General features: G+C 38.3%; 3 protein-coding genes across 3 annotated transcripts in view; all 3 read left to right on the top strand.

Annotated features, from left to right (window-relative positions):
* bcr (BCR activator of RhoGEF and GTPase) overlaps positions 1-8,595 on the top strand; it is a 94,455-nt gene extending 85,860 nt beyond the window's left edge. Inside the window, exons 17-23 of the mRNA XM_030742519.1 lie at positions 1,742-1,801; positions 2,072-2,181; positions 2,753-2,892; positions 3,600-3,734; positions 3,880-3,985; positions 4,630-4,792; positions 4,933-8,595. Coding sequence (XP_030598379.1) covers positions 1,742-1,801; positions 2,072-2,181; positions 2,753-2,892; positions 3,600-3,734; positions 3,880-3,985; positions 4,630-4,792; positions 4,933-5,022 — 804 coding nt within the window. The 3' untranslated portion in view covers positions 5,023-8,595. The remainder of the gene's footprint in view (positions 1-1,741; positions 1,802-2,071; positions 2,182-2,752; positions 2,893-3,599; positions 3,735-3,879; positions 3,986-4,629; positions 4,793-4,932) is intronic.
* A 1,529-nt stretch (positions 8,596-10,124) lies between these two features.
* adora2ab (adenosine A2a receptor b) lies at positions 10,125-21,382 on the top strand. The gene is made up of 6 exons (XM_030743373.1): positions 10,125-10,199; positions 10,293-10,357; positions 16,855-17,410; positions 17,548-17,679; positions 19,166-19,269; positions 19,456-21,382. Exons 3-6 carry the CDS (start codon positions 17,214-17,216, stop codon positions 20,412-20,414), a joined length of 1,392 nt encoding a protein of 463 aa, XP_030599233.1. The 5' UTR covers positions 10,125-10,199; positions 10,293-10,357; positions 16,855-17,213; the 3' UTR covers positions 20,415-21,382.
* A 1,938-nt stretch (positions 21,383-23,320) lies between these two features.
* On the top strand, positions 23,321-25,916 carry snrpd3l (small nuclear ribonucleoprotein D3 polypeptide, like). The gene is made up of 4 exons (XM_030743374.1): positions 23,321-23,457; positions 24,188-24,328; positions 25,063-25,255; positions 25,681-25,916. Exons 2-4 carry the CDS (start codon positions 24,203-24,205, stop codon positions 25,743-25,745), a joined length of 384 nt encoding a protein of 127 aa, XP_030599234.1. The 5' UTR covers positions 23,321-23,457; positions 24,188-24,202; the 3' UTR covers positions 25,746-25,916.
* Positions 25,917-27,141: the final 1,225 nt, after the last annotated feature.

The following is a 27,141-nucleotide window of genomic DNA, read 5'->3' as shown; positions in this document are numbered from 1 at the left end:
CAGATGATATAGATTGGTTAATATGAATTCTGAAGTATCTGTCAGATAACTATGATGAAAACCATTTGAGAGCAGTACAACTGGATGCTTTTTGGAACCATGGGTGGGGGTTCAAATCCTGGCCAGGGCATGCATTCAGTTAAGGGTCCCCAGGCTAGACCTCCCATGCTACCCAAGCCTGCCTAGGCCTATGAGCGAGAGATATATGATTGAAGCCATACCGGCTCGGATGTCATGTGGATTAACAAGGTCTGCGTCAGGTGTAGAGGAGCCAAGGCATAGTGACAGTAAGTGGGCTACTGGAGCAAGGACACAGCACAAATGGACACAGGATGAGAATTGGGAACTGCTGCAATGCTACTACACAGTAATCCCAGTGAAAGGGGTTACATGAAGAGAATGTGGGGACCTATGGACTCTTCAACACCCAGCATCCAGACTGACATTGAAACAGCTAGTAGCTCAGTGTTCCAACATCCACAAGAAGCAACTGCTATTGCAACTGGAGATTTATAAGGTACAACACAAAAGGTGCTACGGCAAGGGGGAGCCAGGACGACAGGTCCAGGGGGAGAGATCATCAATAACAGCTGGTACATTGAACGCCAGAGTAGCTAACCTATACACACAAAGTGTAGGTAAACAGGCTGAATCTTGTTTCATACTTTCAGTTTTTAAACATACACATCCACACCTTGCTTTTATAGATTGTATATAGGCCTCTCTCCATCTAAATGTGCTGTAAAAAAATATAGTTTGCTCTCATGTTGCATTGCTGGCTTCATTACGGTTTTTATTATCGTTCAGTTGTACAGATCGCTGATTTATTGGAAAATTCTACGTTGCCAAACAACCTTCAAGCCACTAAAAGTCATAAAAGATAACATCGTGTCTGTTGGCTGAAAGCTTTTAGGAAAGGAAGAAGACTAGCCCTCATGGCTTTGTTGTTTTTTAGTGGAATGTAATTCTTTATAGATAAATGGCTCAAACCAAAGAGCACTCCAATCTCTTCAGATTGATTCAGTTGTGAGAAACATGATCCAGCTTTGCAGCCAACCAGATGGAGGTTATACTTGGTAAACACACCCAACATACATATACTGTGTATCAGTGTGTTTGTTGCATTGTGTAAGTTGTGTTTGTTTGCACTCAGCCTTTATTGCTCCAGATGGCAGGGCTCTTCAGATCTGAGTGTATTTGTGTGTGAAGATAGTACCTCTGAATAAATTATGCTCGTTTATCGTGTTTCTAAAAATATGGTAAAGGGTGTAGTGTATCAGGAAATCACATTTCAAAACGTTCTGCTACAGCAGAGTAAGACAGCTGATGCAATTATTACTTTGTGCTCTGCTTTTCTGACATGACAGAGCAGCACAGTAAGTAGGACAGCTGTATTTATTTAAAGATAACTTTGACTTTTTAGGTTGATCATAATAAGGTAAATAAACATCAATAATTCATAAAGCTGCAGTGTATCATAACAAAATAGTAAAATTGTACTTCAAATTGCAAAAAAAAAAAAAATATATATATATATATATATATATATATATATCCCTGAGATCATCCAACAGTTGAAAAAAGTCAGAGCTTTTGACTTACAGGGGTTACTTTCATTTATGCTGCCTAATTATTTGACACTTTTTTTATGATCGATGAGTATTCCTCATTATCACAGTATATTTGTGACAGAAACTAAGGAAACACCTATTTATATTTTATTATTATTTCCTTCACTCAGCTTGACCCGCAGACTCTCCAAGGCAAAGACTGGCAGAGAACAGTTATTCCTATGAATGGGGTGAGTTCACCATGTAAAATAAAGATATTTTTATTCCTGTATTACACTCACTGGAAGCTCTACAGTAATTTAGGTTTACATTCAGATTATAATAGTATGCATTAATGAAAGATATTCTAAACAATTTGTTCAGGATGTGGAACAATTTATTTCTCTGTTAAGTCTACATCTGGTTTAAATAAGAGTATTTCCTGGGATCATAGAAGGCAGATGGGTTTCAGATTGTATAAAGCTGTTTTAACTTTGTTTTAATGTTCTATTTCTTATCAGATTGAGATTAAACTATCCATGAAGTTCACCAGCAGAGAGTTCAGCCTAAAGAGGATGCCCTCAGAGAAACCTATGGGTGTGTTTGGAGTTAAGATCTCCACAGTGACCAAGTGAGTGAATAAATAAATAGTGATCATTTGTCCACCAGCACTGTGAAACTTCTTGCTTTTGTTGGTTTGCTGTTATTATATTCACAGGGGTCATTTCTGGATTATTTTAATGTGTGCTGAGCTTTTTAGCACACATTATAGCTCGTGGTTTTTCCCATGTTGTAATGTTCTTTGATGGGCACAAATGTTAAAGAACTCTCCGTATTTTTGTAGCAGACCAGTTGAATGGATTATTGTGTAATGTGGGTCATTTTAGAAGACAAACCATTACTTTCTAATCAGAAATAACACTTATTATTATTAGTATTAGTATTATCCTATATGCAAATTGCCAAGTGTCTAACTCTTATCCTGAACTGTGGTTGATTCTCTTCCACGTCTTAGAGAATAGGCCAGGAAATGACTGAAGTCAGTCAGACACATGGCACTATATACATATGCAGTATACAGTGCCATGTGTCAGTCAGACACATGGCACTGTATACTGCATATGTATATATTGTATATATTGGTACCAAATGTCATTTCAAACCCTCAGACATCTGTTTGTGTTTGTTTTGTCCTCGTCCAGACGGGAGCGCTCCAAGGTGCCCTACATTGTCCGGCAGTGCCTAGAGGAGATTGAAAGAAGGGGCATGGAGGAGGTGGGCATCTACAGAGTGTCAGGAGTGGCCACTGACATTCAGGCCTTGAAGACTGCCTTTGACACCAGTAAGGATCACTGTCATTCATACACCTAAGAGATTTTGCACAGGTTACACGTGTGTTAGGTTTTTAAACCCTTGTCTGATTTGTAAGCATGTAAAAGTATAAACCAGAAAATACACAAAACCTTCTGAGAAGTGCAGTAAACCAAAACTTTGTGATAGAATGAATGTTGAATTTACATATTTAGACTGACAGAATTTTAAAAATTCTTTTTGCAGCATGTATTTCAAATTAAATGTATTAAACAAAAACATAATGCATGGTGAATCTGAATATTGTTGCGTTCTTAACAATATATTATTCTGTCAAAATCAATGTAGTTTTGTACATTGAGTACAATGTAATTTACTTTGAGAATCATTCTGCATTTTAAAAAGTAATTAGTGTATAATATTGGCTTTACATTCCCTTCTGATATAATAAAACTTAAAGGTGGGGATGCCAAAAGAAACCAGGTTTATTGTGCATCATTAACACTTTCTGTCCCCGTTGATCAGGTGACCCTGATTACTGTATGACAGAGTTTTGTGGCAATAAGACATTTAATGATACAGAATCAGTTCATGTATTAGCTAGTAATTGGCTGTATTTGTACTTCTGATTAGATACGAACAGTTAGGAGGCATGGCATCTGCTGTTTGTGCCGAGGTGCTTCCCAGTCTCGCCGTCGCAAACCTCCCATTTTCAGGCTGCTCTCGTCTCTCCTGCAGATCACAAAGACGTGTCAGTTATGATGAGTGAGATGGACGTCAATGCCATCGCTGGGACCTTAAAGCTGTACTTCAGAGAGCTGCCAGAGCCGCTCTTTACTGATGAGCTCTATCCCAATTTTGCCGGCGGCATCAGTAAGACACTGGCTTTGAGGTTTTCCACACACACATAGTTTAAACTCTGTACCATATAGCAGCTTTAACTAATGAGTATCTTTATTTACAGGATATGTGAAACAATGTTATAAGCAGCTGTGTCTTTCTGTTCCCTTCTGTGCAGCCCTGTCGGATAGCGTGGCCAAAGAGAGCTGTATGTTGAACTTGCTACTGTCGCTGCCAGAACCCAACCTGGTCACATTCCTTTTTCTTTTGGATCACTTAAAGAGGTACACACAGACATATATAACAAGTCAACACAACTGTGCATGCACTAACACACACATGCATGCACACACACACAAAGAAAAACAAACTAAATTCAAGAAGCGCGTTTGGTGGCAGTCACTCACAGGCATGTGTTTTCAGGTGGATTTTCATTCATTTTTGTGCCCAGAACATTATCTAAATGTTAATATTGTTTTAAACTTAAAAGGATTTATTGCATTATGACCTCATTATGTACAGCTTCAAAATGGTAGTGTGCAGTATTTACCTTGGTGGATTACTTTATCGATGTAGCTTTTAAACTATTAGGCAGTCAGTGCTGTTTTAATTGCATTCAGCTGCAGCAAAATGTTTTCTGTTTACTTTGTTGATTTTCAAAATTATGTGAGCATTACAACTGAAAACAGCCTGATTTTTGTACTGTATGGAACCGGGGATTTATCAGTTTTGCATTCAATCTCTTCATAGAGTCAAAACGTTTTCAGTATTTTTTGACATTTTTGTTTGGTTATCATAAATCATTTAGTCCAAAAACTGGCCACTTCTGTAGTCCAAGATCAATCACTCCAGCACTCAGAAGATTCCATCTCCATCCCTGCACATTAACATCTTTATTACTGATCTATTCAACTGTTCCTCTCCTCAGGGTGGCAGAAAAGGAAAGTATCAACAAGATGTCTCTCCATAATCTGGCAACAGTGTTCGGGCCGACTTTGCTTAGGCCCGCTGAGAAGGACAGCAAGATCCCTGCTAACCCTACACAGCCCATCAGCATGGGGGACAGCTGGTCCCTGGAAGTTATGGCACAGGTAAGCAAGACAGTTTGTCTTCAGTCTGTTCCCTCTGCCATATCATCTTTGAATTTTCTGTAAAGGTGCTTGGCTTATTATTATAATAGTCAAAACATCATTGTTAATGTGCTCATGTTTTAAAATCTTTCTCAATACAGGTCCAGGTGTTGCTGTATTTCCTCCAACTGGAGACGATTCCCACCCCAGACAGTAAACGACAGAGCATCCTCTTCTCCACTGAAGTATAGAGCTAACACTGACTCTGACCAAGAAGGTGTGAAAAAGAGACGGACACTGGCTCAGAGTGAGCCTACTGTAGTATGTTTTTTTTTTAAAATGTGACTGACTGTACTCCATTCAGCTTTTGCAGCTGGGAAGGATTGTCTCTGGTCATGCCTGTAAATCTTAAACACAAGAGGGCACCACTGGGTCTCTTAAGTTCAGAGTATTTGAGGTCTTTGCCATTCCTATTTCTCATTACCTGATAATTAGTATGATTCCATGTTGGTGCATCTCCACACCTTGGTTTTTGTCGGTCTCAGTGCTGAACCTTTACAGCTTTTTTACAGTTGTGGTTCATAAGTTGAGAAGTCGGAATGAACAAAACCACAAAGATCGAGTCACGATCCTTGAGTTTGCTAGAATTGGTTAGCCAACAAATCAGAATCTCCATGCACATCTGGGCATTGTTCTCTATACGTCTTTGTTTTGAAAAATCACAGGAAAGACTCTTGCAAAGTGTGTTTCTCCATCTCAAACATTGCTACATGTCCAGTTTAGGAAAATCCTAAGTATGTCTTACATAATCTCAGTGCATTCTTTCAAACAAGTGCAGACATTTGTACTCCGATTGAACTGGCGCAGCCACAACTCTGGCTTTTTTTTTTTTTTCTGTGTCACAGGAAGCGAACACCTCTCTGTTAAAGTGTTTACAACGTAAACAAACCCCAGTTGGAGTCAAACACTACGGCTTGATGAAGTGAACCCAGTGGCTTGTAATACACTGCAGTCTGACTGCCTGCAGTATTTCCAACCACAGACGCAAGTTTCCTCTGTTTGTGTTGTGTCTCAAAGTAGTCTTCAGCTTAAATGCGCAGGAAGCAATATATTTTCTAACATAGGAATTGTCTGTGTTCATATCTCTGCTGACGAAATGTCCTTCGTATTGTAACATAGGACGTCTTGCCAAATGAAGATTTTTTTTTCTTTTTTGTTGATTTTTGTTAGTAAAAAAGGAAGCAGTTGTATTTACAGATAACGTACATGTACATAATCTTAAAGTTGTATTTTTCTTTTCGGTTAACAGTATAACCATTGTTGCTGTTACTGTAATTTATTTTGGGGGGCGTCGTGCAGAAATTGGTTTGTTTTTCTATGTGAACTTTTGTTTCTGTGTAAGAAAGTGGTAGGTTTTAGCCTTGATTTCAAGTCTTGCAGTAAGCAAGCAAGATTTAGCCTTGTTCTAATAGAAACTGCTCAGCTGTTCTTTCACTTATTCATTATTATTATTATTATTATGGAGGTAACACACACTTTGTAGTCCATACTGTATGCTGCTGTGGAAAAGGCTGAAGCTCTTTGACTGCTAGGTGCTCCTCAGCAGAACGTCTCCCATCCACAGGTCGCCTGTCTAGTGTAGACGTTATGCAATGTCATGATACAAACTCATACACATATGGCATTGCCTCCTTTTGTACCATTTAATCTGTGGCTGCAGAAGTGCACTAATGCAATGTTAGAACTACTGTATTACCATTCAAGTGACCTGAGCACTCTGCATTTATGTCCAATGAACAGCATATCTTTTGTCTTAAATGAAGGAATATTCATTTGCTTGCACACGTATAGCAAAATGTCCGCCTGATTATTTGTCCAAAACTCACTGGCCATGTTAGAGACGAGCTCTTAAAATTATTATTTTTTTTTTTAAATACCTTTTTTCTGTACGACTGATTTAACATGCAGGCATGTTTTGTTAATTTTATTCCAGTGTGGTCCTGTTATTGCTGTTTTGTGTCTATGATGTGGGATGTAGTTCATGAAGGTCTGTCTTCTTTTTTGACTGCTTTTCCTTTTTAGAGCCAATTTAAGGTTTGATATCATGACTGGCTGTAAAACCAATGAATCAGTTAAATGGATCTGATAAGGGTATGTGTGTGCTTGTGGCCACGATAGAAGATACAGTGGAAAAGCACACATAAGCAAATTATGACGGTAACACAGTTCTTGCATTCGAATACAGACGATCCCTCTAAATGTCACATTTGCTCTCACTTTGTCCCTGCAGCGCCTCAAAGACTTTTTTGTTCCCTGCACTCGTGTAGGTTGTGAGGGACAGAATGAACCCATCACTCATTTGTTCACATGTTACCTTTATAGCAAGTCCTAATTGCCTGTTCTACTCTACCCTATCGTGCCTCGACACTTACGCTTTTGTTTAGCGCCCGTGGGCCTCTGAATGTCAGTGTTAATGCTGACTGTGAAAACATTCATTCTCCTGTTGCCTTTGCTGAGGACAGCCACACATCTTTCATCTCACTGAAGGCTAAGACAGGACCTTAAACTTAAGCATGGTCTTAGCTCATACTCTCAGCTCCATGCCTATTCTACCTGCCACCTTCATCTGACTGTGATCCTCAAAGTATTTTAAAAAAAAAAACTGCTAAAGTTGGTCTTATTGGGACAATGGATCAATCTCTCCCCCATGTCCGTGTTTTATCTCCTTAAATGTTATCGCCAGCATTTTTATATTTATTTATGCTTTCCCACAGTTTGCTATAGGACGGTCTGCTGGATCTATTTATTTAAGATATTGCCATCTAAAGCTAAATTAATGTTGCAAAACTGTCTTTATTTGGTGTGCTTTCTTTGGGAAAATCTAAGTCTTAAAGTTATAACGGTTTTTCTCTGTTTTCCCCTAATATATAGAACTGTAATCATCTTTCAACCTTCAGTTCCTGCAATGTCAGTTCATATTTAGTTATTTGTGTTGAACAACAGACTGGCCACTGTGATTGTCTAGCTATCTGATTTAGATAACTGAATAGGAAGTGCAGGTTCTTCTTAATTTAAATGGTAGATTCTGTGAGTTCCTGTAACTCAAACTCCTCCTACTTTTCCATAGAGTTGTATAATGTGTATAATACTAGAGTATGCATAATCTGGTTTCTCTTTTATTTATTGTGGCGTCCGCTGATTGTTAAGGATTGAGCCGGTACATCTCTAGTCTCTTTGAAAATCCAAACTGTCAGTACAGTATGTGGTAGAGGAGAAAAAAATCTTATATTGCTATTATTAAATCTGCATTGTTTTGGTCTGTTGATTGTCACTGTAACTGCATGTACCCTCCATAATACAGTTCCCCCCACAACCTCAGTCTCAGCCCCCCCCCAAAAATGGTTTATTTTTTTCTGTGGAGTAGGCTGATCATATAGTACATATTCTTCTATATGAAAATTTCAAATCTTTTGCATTTATTGTACATGCTATTTCTCACAGCATTTTCATAACACAATGACCCTCTGCTGCCACTTCGTCAACAACATGCTGCCATTAAATTAGGCTTCTTTAACCTTCAAAAAGTATTCTTGTTTTGTTTCATCGAGCATATAACGATGTAAAGGTGAGGATGAGACTCGTGACCAACAACACTTTTTTTATTCCTCAACTTTTGACTCTTGCTCCTGTTAAATATTCAATGTTCTGCTTGTAGAACTGTAAAAAGAAATTAAAGAAAAAAAAAAAGAATATTGTATTCTGAGGGCAAACATGTTTGGAAGGCATTTGCAGCCTGTTTGTACACAAAAAGCTAAATAAAATCTCATGTATCTAAACAAAATTATTCCTTTTTTTTTTTTAAGCCTGTAAGACCTCACCTGAGAGGAAGTTACACGGATGCCACCCTATCTTGCTCCCAAATCTTATGCCCATATGCCCATTTCCCTAAGTTTAAACGTGATCAATATCCAAAAAGGCTAAAAGAAAAAAAAAATCAGTAACAATAAAGTGGTTATTAAAGGGAAAAAATTATATATTTTTATATTTATATTTTTTATTATATAAAAATATAAATAAATTATATATGCTAAAATTGTAACAAGCTCTACATGTTTTTTCAGTACCGTTTACTTGGGTATTGTGTCTGTGGGGATTGACTCACTTTTAGAGCCAGCCTCTAGCGGTCATTAGGGGAATTACAGTTTTTGGCACCTTTGTACTGGCTGTGGAGGTCGCTGTTCAGTTGAACTTAAATGCAGCGACAAATTTTGTTCACTGAAATTTTTTTTTTAAGGTTTTTCTGAACCATGCAGTTATTTATTTATTTTTTTGCTGTGCACCATATAAAATAAAATCCCGAATTGCAGTTTGATGGTTAGAGATGACCTCTTCCCCATTTTCACTTCTAAAAAAAACCAGGTGGTTTTTTTTCCCCACCATTACACAGTACTTCCCATTTGATATATTTAAGTAGAATACTAGTTTGCTTAACTGTAGTCTTTTTTTTACTCTGCGTAGTACTGTATACACTTCATCGTGCATATGAATTACACGGATTTGGGGGTTTGTGAGACTGGCTTTTTACTAAAAATGTCTGGGTTCAGAAGTCAACGTTTAGGGACCATTTCTCAGAAATAATACAATGCATTATTTATTAGAGGCTGGAGCCAGAGCTAATATCTAATGCCCTAACCACAGATATAATAAAACGTCAAATGACACAAAGGATGCCATAAGCCTGACATTTTTATATACAGCATCCTTTGGTACTGTATTTTACATATTGCAGTCATAAGACAGATAATATGCAGTACACTGTGGTAGCACTCCACGAATACACAACATTAGTATGCTACTGTGCCCATCTGCAGTGCATTTCAGCACGTAACCATTAAGGGTATTCTCAGTTTATGGTCCTATTTGACTGTGTACTCCACAAACACGCTAATTTAGACTAAATAAACCAATTAGTGAGCCCAGTAGAGATGTTATGGCTGTTTTTAATGATATGTAAGTAGTAGCCTGTGTATTTTTTTTTTTTATTGAGTTCTCTTGAAAAAGAAAAAGAGAAAAGATGGGCTATTTCTATGATGGGTGCCCCCCCCCCCCCCCCCCCCCCCCCCCCCACACACACACACACACACACAACCGTGTTTCTATAGCACCAACAACACTTTTTTTTTAACTCTCTACATAACACTTTATTAACTTTAACCTGAGTCCAGTCTTTACTCGAAAATCTAAAGGTTTGTATTAGCGGGTTTGGCTTCGCTCTCAAAAGGAGGCGGGTCCCAGAAGCGTGTTTCTGTCAGGACAACTTGAGCAATAATACCAGCTCACACACACACGAGAGGCGCGCCGAGGCTGCGGGTGAGGGTTTTCCTGTTGCGTCGAGCTGGTACTCACCTTCAAACTTCTCCTTTCAAACGTAAGCAGAGCCTTATCTGTGGGTTACTTTTTGATTTAGTTTGTTTCGTCATATTCAAATTTTCAGCGCATTCAATTTATAATTTACTCCAAGCCAGAAGAGTGAACATCTCAACACGTGGAGGAAAAGGCTCTTTTTTTTTCCACTCCAAAAATAAGGTAAGAAATGAAGGACTGATGGCTTTCTTTCCGCTCAGGCATAAATTCTTCAGTAAGTTCGTAGATGAGCAGGTGTTTCCCCAATATGTTTAATAAATGGGGTAAACGCGCATTCAGGCTACATCAGTGTCTGACACACTTCAGTTATTGATTACTCTGTAATCATTCAAAGTGTGACTGTTGCAGTTTGACGTTTTACTGAAAATAAAAGACTTTTTAGCATAGCTGAAGTTAAAAGAAAATATTAATTCGTAACGTACTCACTAAGTAGTAAACTTGCTATTAAAAGGTTAGCAGCATATTCACTGCATCTCGTTTCGCACATGGATAGTAAGTATTTTTCGATCACGGGGCAAATATTATATTACAAGGCTTTCACGTTTTTAGGCTGGTTTGCATAATGTTTACCGCTCCGTTTTCCTGTCAGGAATTCCCAGTATGTTGTCAGATCAGTTCTTCCCTCATTTTTTATACACACAGTGCTCTTGCCGGCAGTAACACAACCTTTTCTTTTTCTTTTTCTTTTAGTACTGAGTTTAATTTTGTTTTCCTTTGACTGGGGGAGCTGAACTTGAACTGATTGGCAGGACACTGACAGATCCTCTCCAGGAGGATGTGTATTTTCTTATCACTTCCTCCAAGCTGCTATGTGTGTGTGTGTGTATATATACCATCAGTATGGTTTATATATAAACCATACTGATAATAGCTTATGTCATAGCCTTTAAACTAAGTCAAGTTTAGTTTTTTCAACATAACTTTGAAGGTTTTGCAGGTTCAGAAACTGTTGCAGCCTCATGAAGTCTGTTACTTCAGTTTTCTAAATCTAGTGGACAGCGCCTGGTTTTTAAATTCCTTTGGCCTCTGAGAAAGCTTCAGTATCAGAAAAAAAGACGAAAAGTTGGACTTTGGTCCAGAGTACTGCCTGGTGCGATTAATGCTCTATGTGGCCAACAGAGTAGGCAATGTACATGTGAAATTGTACACAAACATCCATGAATGTGAAATATCTTTAAGGAAAACAAAAAGCTGTTATTTCTCTCCTCTTCATATTTTTTTGCTGGCAGAGGTAATGTGACTTAAAAGAACTATAAGAGCGTATCTACAGAGCATATGGTACAAGTGATAATACCTATGGATTACCTGCCCCACACAGGATACTGCAACTTATTTTAAGTATAGTATGGAAAATGCATTATATATGTAAAACAGATTCACTAAATATAGCTCAGTATTGAAAGGATGCAGTGATCCCCAGCTCCTCTAGTCTGCATGTCAAAGTATTCTTGGGCAAGATACAGGGGTTGTCCCTGGTGCATCTATTGATGTGAATTTTAGGTTAAAAGTGCTTAGGCACAGAAAAGGGTGTTTATAGGAATGTGTGTGAATGAGGCTTGTAGTAAGAAAGCAGAAAAGTGCTCTGTACCTACTAGTCCATTTACCACTTGTTCCCCCTTTGCATTATGGGGAAAAAAAGAAATACTCTATGAACTGTTATGTGTTTAAGCTCTCCATCATGTCACATTTTGGCAGTACAGAACTGATGTGAAACAGGAGATAACTCACACTGATCGTAAATGTCATCCTAGTTTGGCCAGTATCATCCACAAACCAGTACCAGTGTCCACCTGATGTATTTGTGCATTCCTGCTTTATACATAAAGACTTGTATCAGTCAGTTAACTTAATCATTTTGTATTTAACAGTCCATTCCTTAGGAGCATTAGTACTAATAGATTTGTTTAACATCAATAAAGGGACACTGTTGAGCAATCGTGCACCTATGCTGATTTGAAGCACCAAAAGCGTGTCCTGTTTCAGTTTCACGTATTCAGTTTCAGCCGAATCCTATCTTAAATCTACACATTACACCTTTGCAGGAAGTGGGTTATATTGGGTTATATTGATTTTATTTTCATTGTACTCAGGAACTTCCACTGTTCTGTCAGCATAGTTTTGGCATAACAAAGATAAGGTCAATAAAAATAATCAAACAAGGATTATTATTAACATAAAAGACTAAAAGGGAAGGGAATGGAAGGGGAGAGCGTCTTGCACAAATACCATTATGAGTTCACAAAAAATGCTTTTGCAAACATATATATATAAAAAAACAAACATCTGCAACTGACGCAAAGTAATAAAAATATTGAAAGTCTACTTGTCCTTTTTCCAGGCAAGATCGTTTATCCCAGACATCAGTCTTTAGGCTTTCTCATTGCACAATCAGTCCAGGAACAGGGCCCAGATAGATAAAGTTCCTCTTTCTGAACTGAAAAGAAAGCATCAAACTGAGCATTCATTAATTGATGGCACAGATTCAGCAGTCGGCAACAAGATCTACAAATACAGAATACATTTTAAGTGCCGTGCTCAAATCAATGTGCTTTGGAAATTTAAAAAAAATGATTTGGTCAAATCAAAGCTCTGATAGGGTAGAATGAGAAGACATGTAATAAGTTCCAACAACATATTAGGCATATTTTTGAACTTGGACAGAACTGGGCTAGGTGGTTCCCCCCGTCTCTAGTCTTTATGCAAAATTCGGCTTGTGGCCCCAAGGCATTAGTATTATCAGTCTTTATTATTATTTATTATTAGTCTTTTTATAAACTCATTCATAATCAAGTCAGCCCACTGGGAAGGCTAAAGAGGAAGTCTGGCGTTTAATGCAGGGGGTCAATATTGAGAAACTGTTGCTGAATCTCTCTAACAGGGTTAAAGAATCAACCATAGTATCATATTTTCACCCTCATAGAGTAATGGCTTAAGTCATTTTTTTAACAAAAGTTTTATTTTTGCCTAAATCAGCATATTTTCAGTGTTTGGTTCAGTTTTTTTTTTGTCTTTTCTGAAAAATCTGAAAAAAAAAAAGACTTATGAGGCCATTATTTTAAGAGGGTGATGATATGACTTTTAGTCTATTCTGCCTGGGAGCATACAAGAGATTAACGGCTTAAGATCATCTAAAATTAACTCTAAGACATGACTTAGCTGAGTTTATGATTAATAAACATTTAATGAAGTCAGTTAATCCTCATAGTATTAAAGGAAAATGTTAACCAACAGTTCCATAAGCCAGATAAGTGACATAAAGTGCTTTTATGACAGTAATATTCTCATTTTAATAGGGTGAAAATGACCCAGTAAGGGTCAGCTTCCCCAATTTTCTATGCCAGTCTGAAAAAGAGAAGCAAAGGTGTGTTTATGTTTGTCTTTCGGGCACTGTAGATATGTTAGATGTGATAGATATGATTACTGAATGACCAATGAAAGAGTGAGAAGAGCAGTAGCTGAGTTTAATGCTTTTTTGATGATTGGATGTTCAATTAAATTATGGCTAAATAGACGCAGAACAGACCATGTCGTGTCACAAACACAAGGTGCCCAAAAACTAGGGGTTCAAAATAAGTATATAGTTGAAAATCTCTTCCAGTTAATAACTGCCTCAGGTCTTTGACTCCTTGACATCATCGCATGCTTTGGGTTTCCTACTGATTCTGTCGCAGGCGTCCGTTTAGCCGCCCTCACCCTTTGTTGAGAGCCGCCCTGCTCTCTCTGCTATCAGTGCGGTCTTTAGAAAGTGGAATACACCTCAGCATACAGTGCTGTGAAAAAGTGTTTGTCCCCTTCCTCATTTGTCACACTTATATATTTCAGATCATTGAACAAATTTTAGTATTGGACAAAGATAATCTAAGTAAATACAAAATGCAGTTTTTAAATTATGATTTAATTTATTACAGGAAAAAAGCGAACCAAACTTCCCTTTCCCATGTACTGTAAAAAAGTAAAATGACCCTTAAAACTAATAACTGGTTGGGCCACACTTGGCAGCAAGAACTGCAATGAAGCATTTGCGATAACTGGCAATGAGTCTTTCACATTGGGGATCATCAGAATGTTTTTTTTTTTTGGGCAAATTTGAGACGAGCCTTTGTGTTCTTTTTGGTCAGCAGTGGTCTTCTCCTTGGAAGTCTCCTATGGATGCCATTTTTGCACAGTCTCTTTATTACTGTTATCATAAGCGCTGACCTTAATTGAGGCAAGTGAGGCCTGCAGTCCTATAGATGTTGTTCTGGGTTCTCTTGAGACCTCCTGGATGAGTCGTGAACATACTCTTGCAGTAATCTTTGTAGGCTGGGCTCTCCTGGAAAGGTTCACCACTGTTCCACGTTTTCTCTATTTGTGGATATTGGCTCTTAATGTGGTTCTCTGGAGTCCCAAAGCCTTAGAAATGACTTTGTAACCTTTCCAGAGAAATGACGCTAGTGACTTTGTTTCTCAGCAGTTTCTTTAGATTGCGGCATGACGTGTTGCATCTTGAGATCTTTTAGTCTACTTGATGTAGTCATGCAGGATTTATAAAGGGGTCATTACTTTTTTCACATTGGGCCAGTTAGGTTTGGATAATACGGTTTTTAAAGTAAATCATCATTTAAAAACTGCATTTTGTATTTGCGTTTTACTTGGATTATCTTTGATATTAAAATTGGTTTGATGATCTGAAACATGTAAGTGTGACAAATATACAAAAAGTAAGAAATCAGAAAGGGGCGAATGTTTTTTTCAAAGCACTGTAACTTAGATCAGGTAGAAAGCTCTTTGGCTGCTTGGACTTTATGTTCAGAAGTGTTATGCTTTTTATGATTAGCATTGTTGTCTTTTTTCCGTGCATTTGGCTGAATCAGAGCACTTACTCTTATAGGCCACTTTGTTTGGTACATCTCTTAAACAGGATGTTAATGCAAATATCTAATCAGCCAATCACATGGCAGCAACCCCGTACATTTAAGCATGTAGACACAGTCTAGGCGACTTGCTGATTTCAAACCCAGCATCAGAATGAGGAAGAAAGGTGATTTAAGTGACTTTGACCATTCTCTGTAAACCCTAAAGATGGTTGCGAATGAAAATCCCCGTAGATCAGCAGTTTCTGAAAGACTCAGATCAGTCCATCTGGCACTAACAACCATGCCACATTCAGAGACAGAAAAAAATCCAATGAGTGAATTTTCTCTGGGTGAAAATGCCTCTTGATGTTCGAGAAGAATGGCCAGACTGCATTGAGCTGAATGGACTCGAATAACCACTTGTTACAACCAAGGTATACAGAAGACCATCTATGAATGCACAACACGTTGAATCTTGAAACAGATGGGCTACAGCGGCAGAAGACCACACCGAGTGCCACTCCTGTCAGCTAAGAACAGGAAAATGAGGCTACAATTTGCTTTGGCTCTCCAGCTTTTCACTAATGTAGACTGTTTTGTTGTTAACAGGTTTTTGTCTTTGTTTGAACATCACTACAATTTTTTTTCACTTATATTTACTTCTTGTACAGACAGGCAACCACACCTCTATCTAAATTGCAGCTCAGTTAATAAAATATGAGCCATGTACTAGGTGGTTTGGGTTTCACATTGAAATCACACACACACACCCACACACACACACACACACCCACACACACACACACACACACACACACACACACACACAAATAATTCAAACATGTCCCAGGAATGTGGGCACCAAGGGTTAAAAATCTCACATATTTTATTCAGTTCTCTGCAATCCTCATTATCCTTTGGCAGAGAAAAGCTCACAGTAAAATCAGCTCACTTTTCATTTCATATCCCTTTGTGCATGAATTAGTGAAATAAAATAAACCAGTTTAATAAGGAGTTTTTAAACACGTTAGGTATATTTTTGAAATTGATAGAGTCCGGCTAGGTGGTTCCCCCCCTGTCTGTAGTCTTTATGCAAAATTAGGCTTGTGGTCTCCAGGCATGAGTATTATCAGTCTTTTTATAAACTTATTCAGGAAATGACTAAGCTTGGTTGGGTTGTACCAGTCCTGCTTCACTCTACCCATGATGTTTTAATGCTTGACAAATAGAATAAACAAAAGGTTCAACAGAATAATCCCAGTGGTGTTGGACTTCACTAAATATCCAAGCAGGTTTCCACACAAACTTCCACCAGTAGTTGTGGAAATATTCTTTCTACTGCTGGGGAGAAAGAAGAATAACTAGAATAAATGCAACCCTGGCATGACCTGTTTGTTCACTACCCTGTGGTTTCACTCAGCAAACTGGATACATGCCCCACTTTTTAGTGTTATCAGAGTTTGTGTGCCTTTAATAAACTTAATTTACTGGCAGTGCAGAGAAGAAGAAATACATCAAAAAATTTCCAGCAATAGTACAATTGCGTTAAAATTTATGGCTGGCTTACTCTGTGCATTATCAGTGACTTTGTAGGAAGCTGTGCTAGTGGTGGGAATGATAAATACGTGGAAGGGTTTTGAGAAACATTTCCTAAAACAAAAGAACCTCTGTTGGGCTGTCTGCTTTGGCCCTGTACAGTTAAATGCCATCTATCTTCTAGAGATAGATGGCTTTTTTTTTTTTTTTTCCAAAACCTGTATGTGTGTATAGTCTACAGTCTGTTTTTACACAGATACTGTGTTCTCTCTCTTTCTCTCTCTCCAGAACACTGCTCTTAATCTTGCAACCACTGGACAAAATTCACTCCTGTGCCTTCCTTGACATCCTACTGCCATCTGTGACCAAGTTTACACAACAGAACAGAGATTTTTAAAAAAAAGAAAAAAGAAAGAGGAAGATAGACTGACGTAGTGGTGGTGACAGTAAAAGGTACAAGAAGGCATCAAAGTGCGTTGGTTTGCGGTGGGAACTTCCTGCCTTGGCTGTCCTCCTGTGACACAATCGCACTGTTCTTAAGTTGTACCATGTGGTTTGGCAAGCATGTATTTTGTCTAAAAACATGTCAAGCCACTGAGTGTGTGGGATGACAGCACAAAGAAAGCAAAAAAGTGGAAAAAACAACCATGCTGAATAATCAGCTGGTCTATATTGGCCTGGAGCTGGTGATTGCTTGTCTGGCTGTGGCTGGGAACGTCCTGGTCTGCTGGTCTGTCTGCCTCAACTCCAACCTACAGAGCATCACCAACTTCTTTGTGGTTTCACTGGCAGTCGCTGATATTGCTGTGGGACTGCTGGCAATTCCCTTCGCTATCGCTATTAGGTAATATTTCTTTGTTATTCAGTTTGGAAATGAAGCAAATTTTGTGTCAATTTTTACTACAAGATTTGTCACAATGTATTGTTATTTTTGGGGGGTTGTTGTGATAATTGGCCTTTTTGAATCTCTGATATTTTCAGTACCGGTTTCTGTGCAAATTTCTACGGCTGCCTTTTCATCGCTTGCTTCGTCCTCGTGCTCACTCAGAGCTCCATCTTTAGTCTGCTGGCTATCGCTGTGGACCGCTACATCGCAATCAAAAATCCACTCAGGTGAGAGAAAAAAGAGAACTTCAGCTGCGATATCACACATTCCAGCTACAGCTTTTACACGCTCTTCCACGCTCATATGTGAAGTACTGCGGTGATGTAGCAAAGGACATTTGAATTATAGAGAGATCCTTTTCACTGAAAGCTAATTTAGCCAGCTATGGACAGACATGACTACACCATCATAGTTAATGTTACCAAAGTTGAACTCATTCAGTCTGCTTAAAGCTTTGATGCTTTGATGCCTTCATGCAAATTAACAGCATTCAAATAGTATTTCCTTTTAGTGGCTCGTTTATTTTGAAGCTTAAAACAAAGTTCATTGTTTGTGCAACACGTATTTTGACACACCACGGGCCCATAATCCGAAGCAGGTGATGCATTTGCATAAGCAGTTGCATAACAGCTTGATTGTGGTTTATGTCCCACAACCCTAGCACCTAAGAGAGCCACTAATCATCTAATTATTGGGAGGCTTTATAAAGCCTAGTGCTACCAACTCTCCCATGCAAGATTTCATTCAAAAACACAGAAATTTAAGTCAGTGAGTGCTGCTGGAACACTATTCATGTTGATTTTTTTGTTCTAGTACCATAATCAAGTTTCTGCATTCATTTGTCAGCATAAGTTGTGCAGATGAAGATTTACAGTCTTACAGCACAGTACTGTGCTAAAGTCATGAGCCAACTTTCATCCATCCATCCATCCATCCATCCATCCATCTTGTACCGCTTGTCCAGTGCAGTAGGGGCAGCAGCCTAAACAGAGAAGCCCAGACCTCCCTCACTGTAGCCACTTTCTCTGGATCATGCATAACACGTAGGCACTCCCAGGCCAGCCAAAAGATGTAATCTCTCCAGGAAATTTCCTGCTTTTTCACCCATTTTCAGTCCAGTCTCTCATTAAGTTTGCATGGTTGAGGTTGAGGATTACAGCTGAAAATATTTTACCCCCGTTAGTATCACGATTATTTGACATGAAAGTCCACCATATTATTGTTTTTAATTTCACTGCAATTCTTAGATATTCTCACGTGACCCAAGCAGAAATGTCCTTTACAACAACAACTATTTGTAGTGTCATGTAATGTAATCAGACTGTATCGCCCAGTGTCTACCACTGTCATAACATGAAAAGAAGGACCATTGTACAAAAATATTTGATGCACTAATACATCAACATATTTATTGTTTAAGGAATTTCACATTTTTGAATGCTTGATATGTGCTGTGTCTTTAATTACCATAGCTGTAAATGGGCAACAGCACTGGAGAGATAATCAGATTACTGCAAGTGCATTTTAAGGTGTGACAATTGAAATCCTTTCACTTATTAAATGAATAAAGTGTTTAGGCTTCAATGCACAAATCATTTTCTCTTCATTTAAACTGCCAGATATTGATTTTGTCTCAGGGGAACACTACCACTAAAAGTCTGGATAAAGCAACTGGCCGCATAATGTATTTCTGTGTTATGCTCATACATTCAGGTATAACAGTCTGGTGACAGGGCACAGGGCAAAGGGCATCATAGCACTGTGCTGGGTTCTTTCAGTGGGCATCGGCCTGATACCGATGTTTGGCTGGAACACAGGTGGGAGATACATTTTGCCAGTTCACACAATGTCTTTCAAAAATGCTGTGAAACATGAAAAATGCTGTGAGATTGTTGAGGACAACTGAACTGAACCAAGAAGCAATAATTTTGTTTTTGAGTGAGATTGTTAAAAAAAATAAATAAAAAACTGACAATAAATCAGTGTTGCCTTTGTGTGCACAGGTTGGAATTCCACCGCCACTGCCGTCAAAAGCAAGGGCTGCCCTCAAGGAATGACCCATTGTTTGTTTGAGGGAGTGGTTCCCCTTGACTACATGGTCTATTTCAATTTTTTTGGCTTCGTGCTGGTGCCCCTGGTAATGATGTTGGTCATCTACGTAAATATCTTCATGGCAGCTCGGCGACAACTCCGACTGATGAGCCTCAAAGTTGCACACACACCTGCTCCTGGACAGAAACCTCCATCTTCCAGCTCGTCTCGCTCGATTCTGCAGAAGGAAGTGCACGCTGCAAAATCACTGGCTATCATCGTTGGTTTGTTTGCTTTGTGCTGGCTTCCTCTGCATATCATCAATTGCGTCAACCACATGTGCCATGGCTGTGAGCGCCCACACATCTGGGTGATGAACATTGCAATCATTCTCTCCCATGCCAACTCTGTGGTGAATCCCTTGATCTATGCCTACCGCCTTCGAGAGTTTAGACATACCTTTCGCAAGATTCTCTACCAGCACATCCTGGGGAAGAATGATGGCCGTTTGTTTGGGGTTGAAAGTGCTGATGGCAGGGGTGTAGGGAACACTAGTATCATGTGGACCTCTTCCCGTACTAGTAAAGAGGATTTATCATGTGGCACAGTGGTAAATAATTATGTTCTAGAATCCAGTGTTGATCAAATGACATCAAATGGTTTTCATGAGAGTTCAGATGCCATAGCAAGCAGCAATATTCCCAATGGACACCAAATAACAACTGGCATCATGTCAGAAGTGCAGCATGAGCCAGATAGCATGGCATCTTCTGCACAGGAAGCAGTAGAGTCAGCCACACACCTGGGAGGAGCAACAGATGCTTTGGAGTTGAAAGACAGGGGAAGCTGCATTACTTTTGTAAATGTTCAGGCACTTTCTCTAAAACAGAATGACTGTTCCCACTTGACAAAAATCACAGAAACCTCATGACAAAGACATTCAGGTATTTTTATATATTTCTATCAAAACACGCAGAATGTCACACAAACATGACAACACAAAGGATTAGTGAAATTTCAGCAAATCAACCTCAACAGCAAATCTGTTTTTAAAAATGTTTTGAAATTGACTTTTTTTCAGTTTGCTGTGTTTTTTTTTTAATGTGCACTTTAATGTTGAAAAGAAAAATACTACTTGTAATGTGCAGTGTCTCGCTATGTATTTTAAGAAACTTTGAAATTCTATTGCTGTATTTTTTTATGCTGCAACAGGCCAAATTTTGGGGTCATCATTTGTTGTTTGCACCCCATGAAAAATTAAAAAAAATCTTTAAATATGTCACAGTTTCATGGGCTTTTTGTGCTGTAACACTAAACTGAACTAATAACGGTTTTATTGTTTTACTTTATTACAATTTCCATATTGCCATAGATGAAACATACACTGAAGTTCTTCTGTTATGAGCTGGAAGTTGTGATTAATTCATTACCACACACTCTGACAGCTGGAGAAAATCAAAGAACTGACCACAATACGAAGAGGTGACAGACAAATGAGTCTTAACCAAAGGGAATCTTTTTGGATTTATAAATTACAGGCCCCTAAATATCCTGCCTTACATGAGGACTTAAATTTTACTTCTTTATTCTAACCTTTATGTACCTTTGCATTTTCTGTCATTTATGTTTTATGCTGCTATGTGTTCTCATCTGATTTGAGGTGAATTTAGGGGAATGTTTGTGATTGGTGTTGAGCTACTTTTTTAGGCTTTTTCACCTGCCCATGGTTTGAAGACCTCTCCTATTGGTGAAGCTTTACTAGTGGAATATTCCACCCACCCCTAGGTGGAAGCTTGATACTGGTGGAACACCGCATGTGGAAGGCCTCTATTAGTGGAATACCACTAGAAATGATTCAGTGTGTCAGTGGACTCTGTTTTATTCCCTAATGATGGCCTGTGTGCCGAAACGCATTTGATTTTTTTTGATTTTTTTTTTTTTATTTAAGCATACCTTGTGAAAATAAAGGCATTTTAATTTTATTTTGAAAAGGGAGTGCCCTGGAGCTTTTTTTAAAATATTTGAGCCTATAAATATCTCTCAAATAGAAGTAGGTTGAATCCAGGAAGCGCTCTTTCTCAAAACAAAAGATATTGTTTTAGAAAGCGCGCATACACACACACACCCACAAAATGTGTGCACCATTTCGTGTACTGGATAGCTACAGAACATTTGTTCCTGCTTTCTTGATCGGTCATTTGACCTGTGCCAGTGCAACACATGTCCACTGTTAGTTCAACAGCTTGTGACATATGACACAAAAGAACAGACATACAGGCCAGTTATCAGCCAAAACAAAGAGCTTGTTTGCCTGTACAGATGTCACCTCATATGCGTGTATTGTAGATACTTTCAGAGTAAGGCTTGCATGCATAACACCATGAAATAACAAGGACATGTGTAGGTAAAGTGCACACACATGACCACAGATTAGTCTGTAAGAAGTGTTTACAGAGTAGCCTGGCGCTGACGCCAGTCAATAAGCCTAATGCAATGGAAATCAAATGACGGTTCATTTGATGGTGTCTTTTATTATCCTGTAATGCTTTCTCTTCCCTCATTAAAAAGCTCTTCCACTGTGGCAAAGACCTACATTAGCCAGCTTTTATGTGCTTTAAAGCAATCCCAGAGACAGGTCTACAGGAATATGGGTATGTATCTAACTTGTACTGTGTGTTTATTCAAAAACTATGCATACCAGTCTTTTATTACACATTGTAATCATGTCAAGGGGGGACTTAAAATTGATTAACCTATTTCATTTTAATGATTTTTTGCATCATGATGTTTTGATAAACATGAGATAAGTGTTATAAAAATAATTTGCTTGTGGATACTTCATATCTGAGTCATATCTGGAAAAGATAATAAAAAAAAAAGATAAGAGGCCATTGTGTGCTGATGATTTGGAAAACAGTCCAGTGTACCCCTGCCATGAATTACTCTTGCTTTACACTGGCATGCAAAAGGGTTGTGTTATCTTTTATAAATAAAAGTAAACAAGCAGAAATTTACTGCTTCCACCTAAGCACTCTTTCTTCTCATATGTTTGAAAGATGGCATCAAGAACTCTTTTTAGTGCTTCTTTTTAGTCAAAACACCGCAAACTTAGCTTTGTCAGTCCATGTCACTTTTCCCCACCCATTTTTGCCCATTTGAATTATTTTTGTTTTGTCAGTCTCTGATACAACTTTTTCTTTGCAACTTTGCCTAGAAGGTCAGCCTCCAAAAATTACCTTCTCACTGTTGATGGTTGACTATTATTAATAAATCACAACTCTTCTGCTCAAATTTATGCTATTAGAATTGAAAACAAATAATTTTCTTCAAATACAAGAGAAGAAGTGACCCCAAACTTATGAGGGGTACTGAATGTTAGCATATGTGGGTTATTGGTTTACCAGGATGGTTATGCATACATAGCTGATGATTTTAGTTGGCTGACAGACTAATATTCCCCCATTTTTTATTCTTTATTCATATCCTCATTCACAGATAAAAACAATGTAAATCATTCAGCCATTAATCTGCACACAGTCAACTAAATACCTGGGGAAAAACATAAAAAGCAAGTAGTTCCTTCACCTTATACAACAAACAATCACAGATATCAAAAAACAATTAAAAATATTTCAAATTTACTGAATAAGTAAATAGATAAGTAAATGCCATCAATGACAGACCATGATGATCTATTTAAAAGATCCTGGGAATGCTCCTGCTGAGTAGGACTCCCCGCCCTCTCGCTCCTTAGAGCGTTGTCACCATTTCCAGATAGTTGGTAAACCAGTAAAAGCCATAAAAATACAGAACCCACAATGCACTGCCGAGCGCCGCAGGAAGCATTCGACTGAACCGTCGGTGCATTGTGGGTAGGCGGAAAAAAGGCTCAAAAGGCAGGGGAGATCGTCTGGCGCACGTTGCACTATCTAAGGAAGAAACAACAACAAACTTGCTTTCAAGCCGGAGTCCAGGTAACAAAAAGAGAAACAGTTAACCCGGCTAATACTATGTTGTTATTACGTCTTCATTGGCGCCATTGGTTATTTCTTGTGCGTATGAATCAAGCGCGTTCATTCTGGAGTCAACATGGCTCCGTCTATTTGCCGAACTCCAAATTTTTACTGAAATAGAGTCAGATGTGTCTGTTAAGGATAAGCGGAATTAAATGGATGGGTGAATGGTTTTGTTTGTTGCACGTGGCATTAATTAGAGTAGACTATTGTACGGATCTAGGACTTCTTATTGTACATTAGCCTAGCTCGCTAATGAATGCTAACTCAGCTAAGATTCAATCATGCTTTGACTGTTAAATTGGTTCTCTTGACCAAAAATTAACTAGCTTGCTCATCGTATCTTCCTGAGATTCACTGGTTGATATATATATATATATATATATATATATATATATATATATATATATATATATATATATATATATAATGCTCCCTGCAATGCTTTAAACAGTAAAATGTTGGCTCAGTGACATTATATAGTGACATTATATAGACGGTACTTGAGTAAATAAAGTATTGAGAATGACGTACGTATCTTTGATGGAAACGGCTCAGAATAAACCAAACTTTGTCCCTGAGTATATTTTAAATGTGACTTGTGTTTGTAGAGAGTGGGTTTGCAGTAGCTGTCAGCCTGTTGGGCTAGTATGGATCTGCACATTGTAACTTTGTTTTTACTGTTTTCTAGGAACACGCTTGAAAAATGTCCATTGGCGTTCCAATCAAGGTCCTGCATGAGGCAGAGGGTCACATTGTGACATGCGAGACCAACACTGGAGAGGTGTACAGAGGCAAGCTGATTGAGGCGGAGGACAACATGAACTGCCAGGTCAGTTTGTAATAAAGAAAAAATAGGAAGTTTGGATGGTGCTCTTCCCTGTAGCTTGATTTCCAGACTTCTTAGGGGTGTAAGCAACCAGACTGTCGAATGTATTTTTTTTTTTTTTTTTTTTTTCTTCTGTTTTGTTAATTTGAGTATTTAACAGATGGCGCATAATAGACTGCTTGATTATTAGAATGTGTTTTGTTTAGTTTTTGTTTTATTTCTCAAGGTAAATGCAGATAAATTGCACTGTATCTTCTGTGGAAGATGTGGAATTGCATTACTCGCATCAAAATTTCCTGATCCTCCTGCTGTTCAAAGTATTGAATTTTCAGATTGGAATTTCGGATTTTGTCACTATGACATTTTGGGACCAACATTGACCTCACATGTATAGTTGTGGTGTTTGACCTATAATTAAAGGTTTCCAAGTTCTCAACCTGTTTCAAACAGCGAATGGTGCTCATCCTCAAGTACTGCAGACCAAGCTCTGCTGACTAATTTCCTGTATTAATAAAAGGCAATAAACTAAAATGCAGTCCTAGATCAGATGTAGGGTATTAAAAAACAAAGCAGCAGACTTGTGCACTATTTTGGGTGCTCTGTTTTGGCTGTCTATGTAAAGTTTATCTGTAGTTTAGGTTTAATTTCACATTAGCATTTTTTTTTTTTTTTTTTAATTTTATTGCATGAAAACACTCAAGTTTTATGACAGCATTTTAATTTTCTGTCCTTTACAGATGTCTAATATCACAGTGACTTATCGGGATGGCCGCGTGGCACAGCTGGAGCAAGTCTACATCCGTGGGAGCAAAATCCGCTTTCTCATTTTACCTGATATGTTAAAAAATGCTCCTATGTTGAAGAGTATGAAGAACAAGAACCAGGGATCTGGTGCAGGAAGGGGCAAGGCAGCTATTCTTAAAGCACAAGGTGGGTGAAAAGCTGGAATTGATGTGAATTGATACAACTGTCAATATGTTCAACGACTGGAGCAAGTGATGGTGGTTTAAAATCACTGCATGCATTGAGTGTCCTTGTCCTGTTAATGCGTGAGATAAATGCTTTCTTTAGATTTTGCTTCATTTCTTGTGTAATAACTGCAGTCCTGTTACAAGTGTGGGTTTTGTCACAAGCACGGATTGAAATGTTTCAGTGTTGTTCGATTTGTGTATTCACATCCTTTTTAAGATGGGCCCAATATTTGGCCAACTGGGTATCAAGGATAGAAAAGTAGACTTGTCTGCACTTCTCTGAATCCTGTACTGAACAGTTAGTGGATTTCTGAAGCATAGCTTCACCTGATCAGTGAGACACTACATTTAAAGACTTAAAATGTGCTGTTTTCTCTTTTCCAGTGGCTGCAAGAGGACGGGGTCGTGGTGGAATGGGAAGAGGAAACATCTTCCAGAAGAGACGATAACTGCTCCAGCTACATTAACACTGTTTCATTGTATAGTGTTTTTTTTTTTTTGATTTGTTTTCCCCTTGGATTTCATAAGTTGCATATTTGCATTGTTTGCAATCTCATACTTGCAGTTTATTGCTTTAGTTTCACTTTTTTATTAAAATAAAATTTTTTCAATTTGATGTACCCCTGATGTTTCTGCTTGACTTACTGTGTGTGTGTGTGTGTGTGTGTGTGTGTGTGTGATTTTTGTCTTAACAGGTAAGTTTTTGGTGAACACTGGGTTTTTCTGTACTAAGTGGTTCACTTCTTATTTCACTATATCTCCATGTAACCAATGCTGGGATATTTTCTTATTTTTACATACATACATACTTTACACTCAGCTGTGGCTGGAAGTATAAACTAAAACTCCAATTTAATGAAATACTTGATTACAATCCATCAGATCCTCCCCTGACTTACAGCTGTGATATTGATAAAGCTGCATAGCATTTCTGCTGGCTTTCCTTTCAGCCTTCAAAAAGTAGATAGTTATTATAGTAGATACTTTCCAGTATCACTGTCCAAAACACTGAAAGCATTCACACATTCATGCAGAGCGTTGAATAAACTACTATGCAGTGTTTTTCTGCTCATAAACTGCCTGCTGCTTTGTCTGCAGCAGCTGTTCTGCTTTCAGTTTGTATTCAGTGTTTAACATCTTACAATTCTAATATAATTTTATCTTTGTAAGATCTGCTGCCAGTACACACATCCGTATTTGTGATTGGTCATATGTTGCCAACACCACCCGTTACATGTGAATATGCAGGGGAAATCCTGGGTTAACTTAGCGAGTTGATAACCAGCTTATCCTGACTGCTGATGATGGGATAAGTGAATCCAGATAACAGGGAGACACCCTGCATATGTTGCTTCATTGTACAGGGCCCTAGTTGGATTGTGCATTGCACATTTTTTGCATGCACAAGAAATCAATCAAGTGTGCCAAGTTTTTCAAAATGAAAAAAAAACTTGTGGTTTGAAAATGCACTAGTTAAATCCTGAACAGGAAGCCAAGGTCTGAAATTTGCAACAAAATTAGCCTGTTTTTCTCTAGTTTGCCTGAGTTGTTTCAAACTAATGCAAAAATAATTAGTGCATTATGTCACCAAAGGCAGAATAGGCAAACTTCAGTCGATCCTAAGCTTGATGTTTGTTGCTTCACTGTAACGTTCTTAAAATACAGTATGCTGTGGAGACAGTGCAGGAGGCTCTGTGATTTAAAGATTATGGCAAAACACACACACGAATACACTTAGGATATGTAATAAAAATGGCTCGGCTGCAGTGTTCTAGTAAGCCATCAAAGCTTGAACAGAATAAAATAAGTACCTCTAAAGAAAATGTACCCATCATTGAACATCCA

Source organism: Archocentrus centrarchus, chromosome 12, assembly GCF_007364275.1.
Source record: "Archocentrus centrarchus isolate MPI-CPG fArcCen1 chromosome 12, fArcCen1, whole genome shotgun sequence".
NCBI lineage: Eukaryota > Metazoa > Chordata > Actinopteri > Cichliformes > Cichlidae > Archocentrus > Archocentrus centrarchus.
This window is presented reverse-complemented; position numbering and strand designations above follow the sequence as displayed.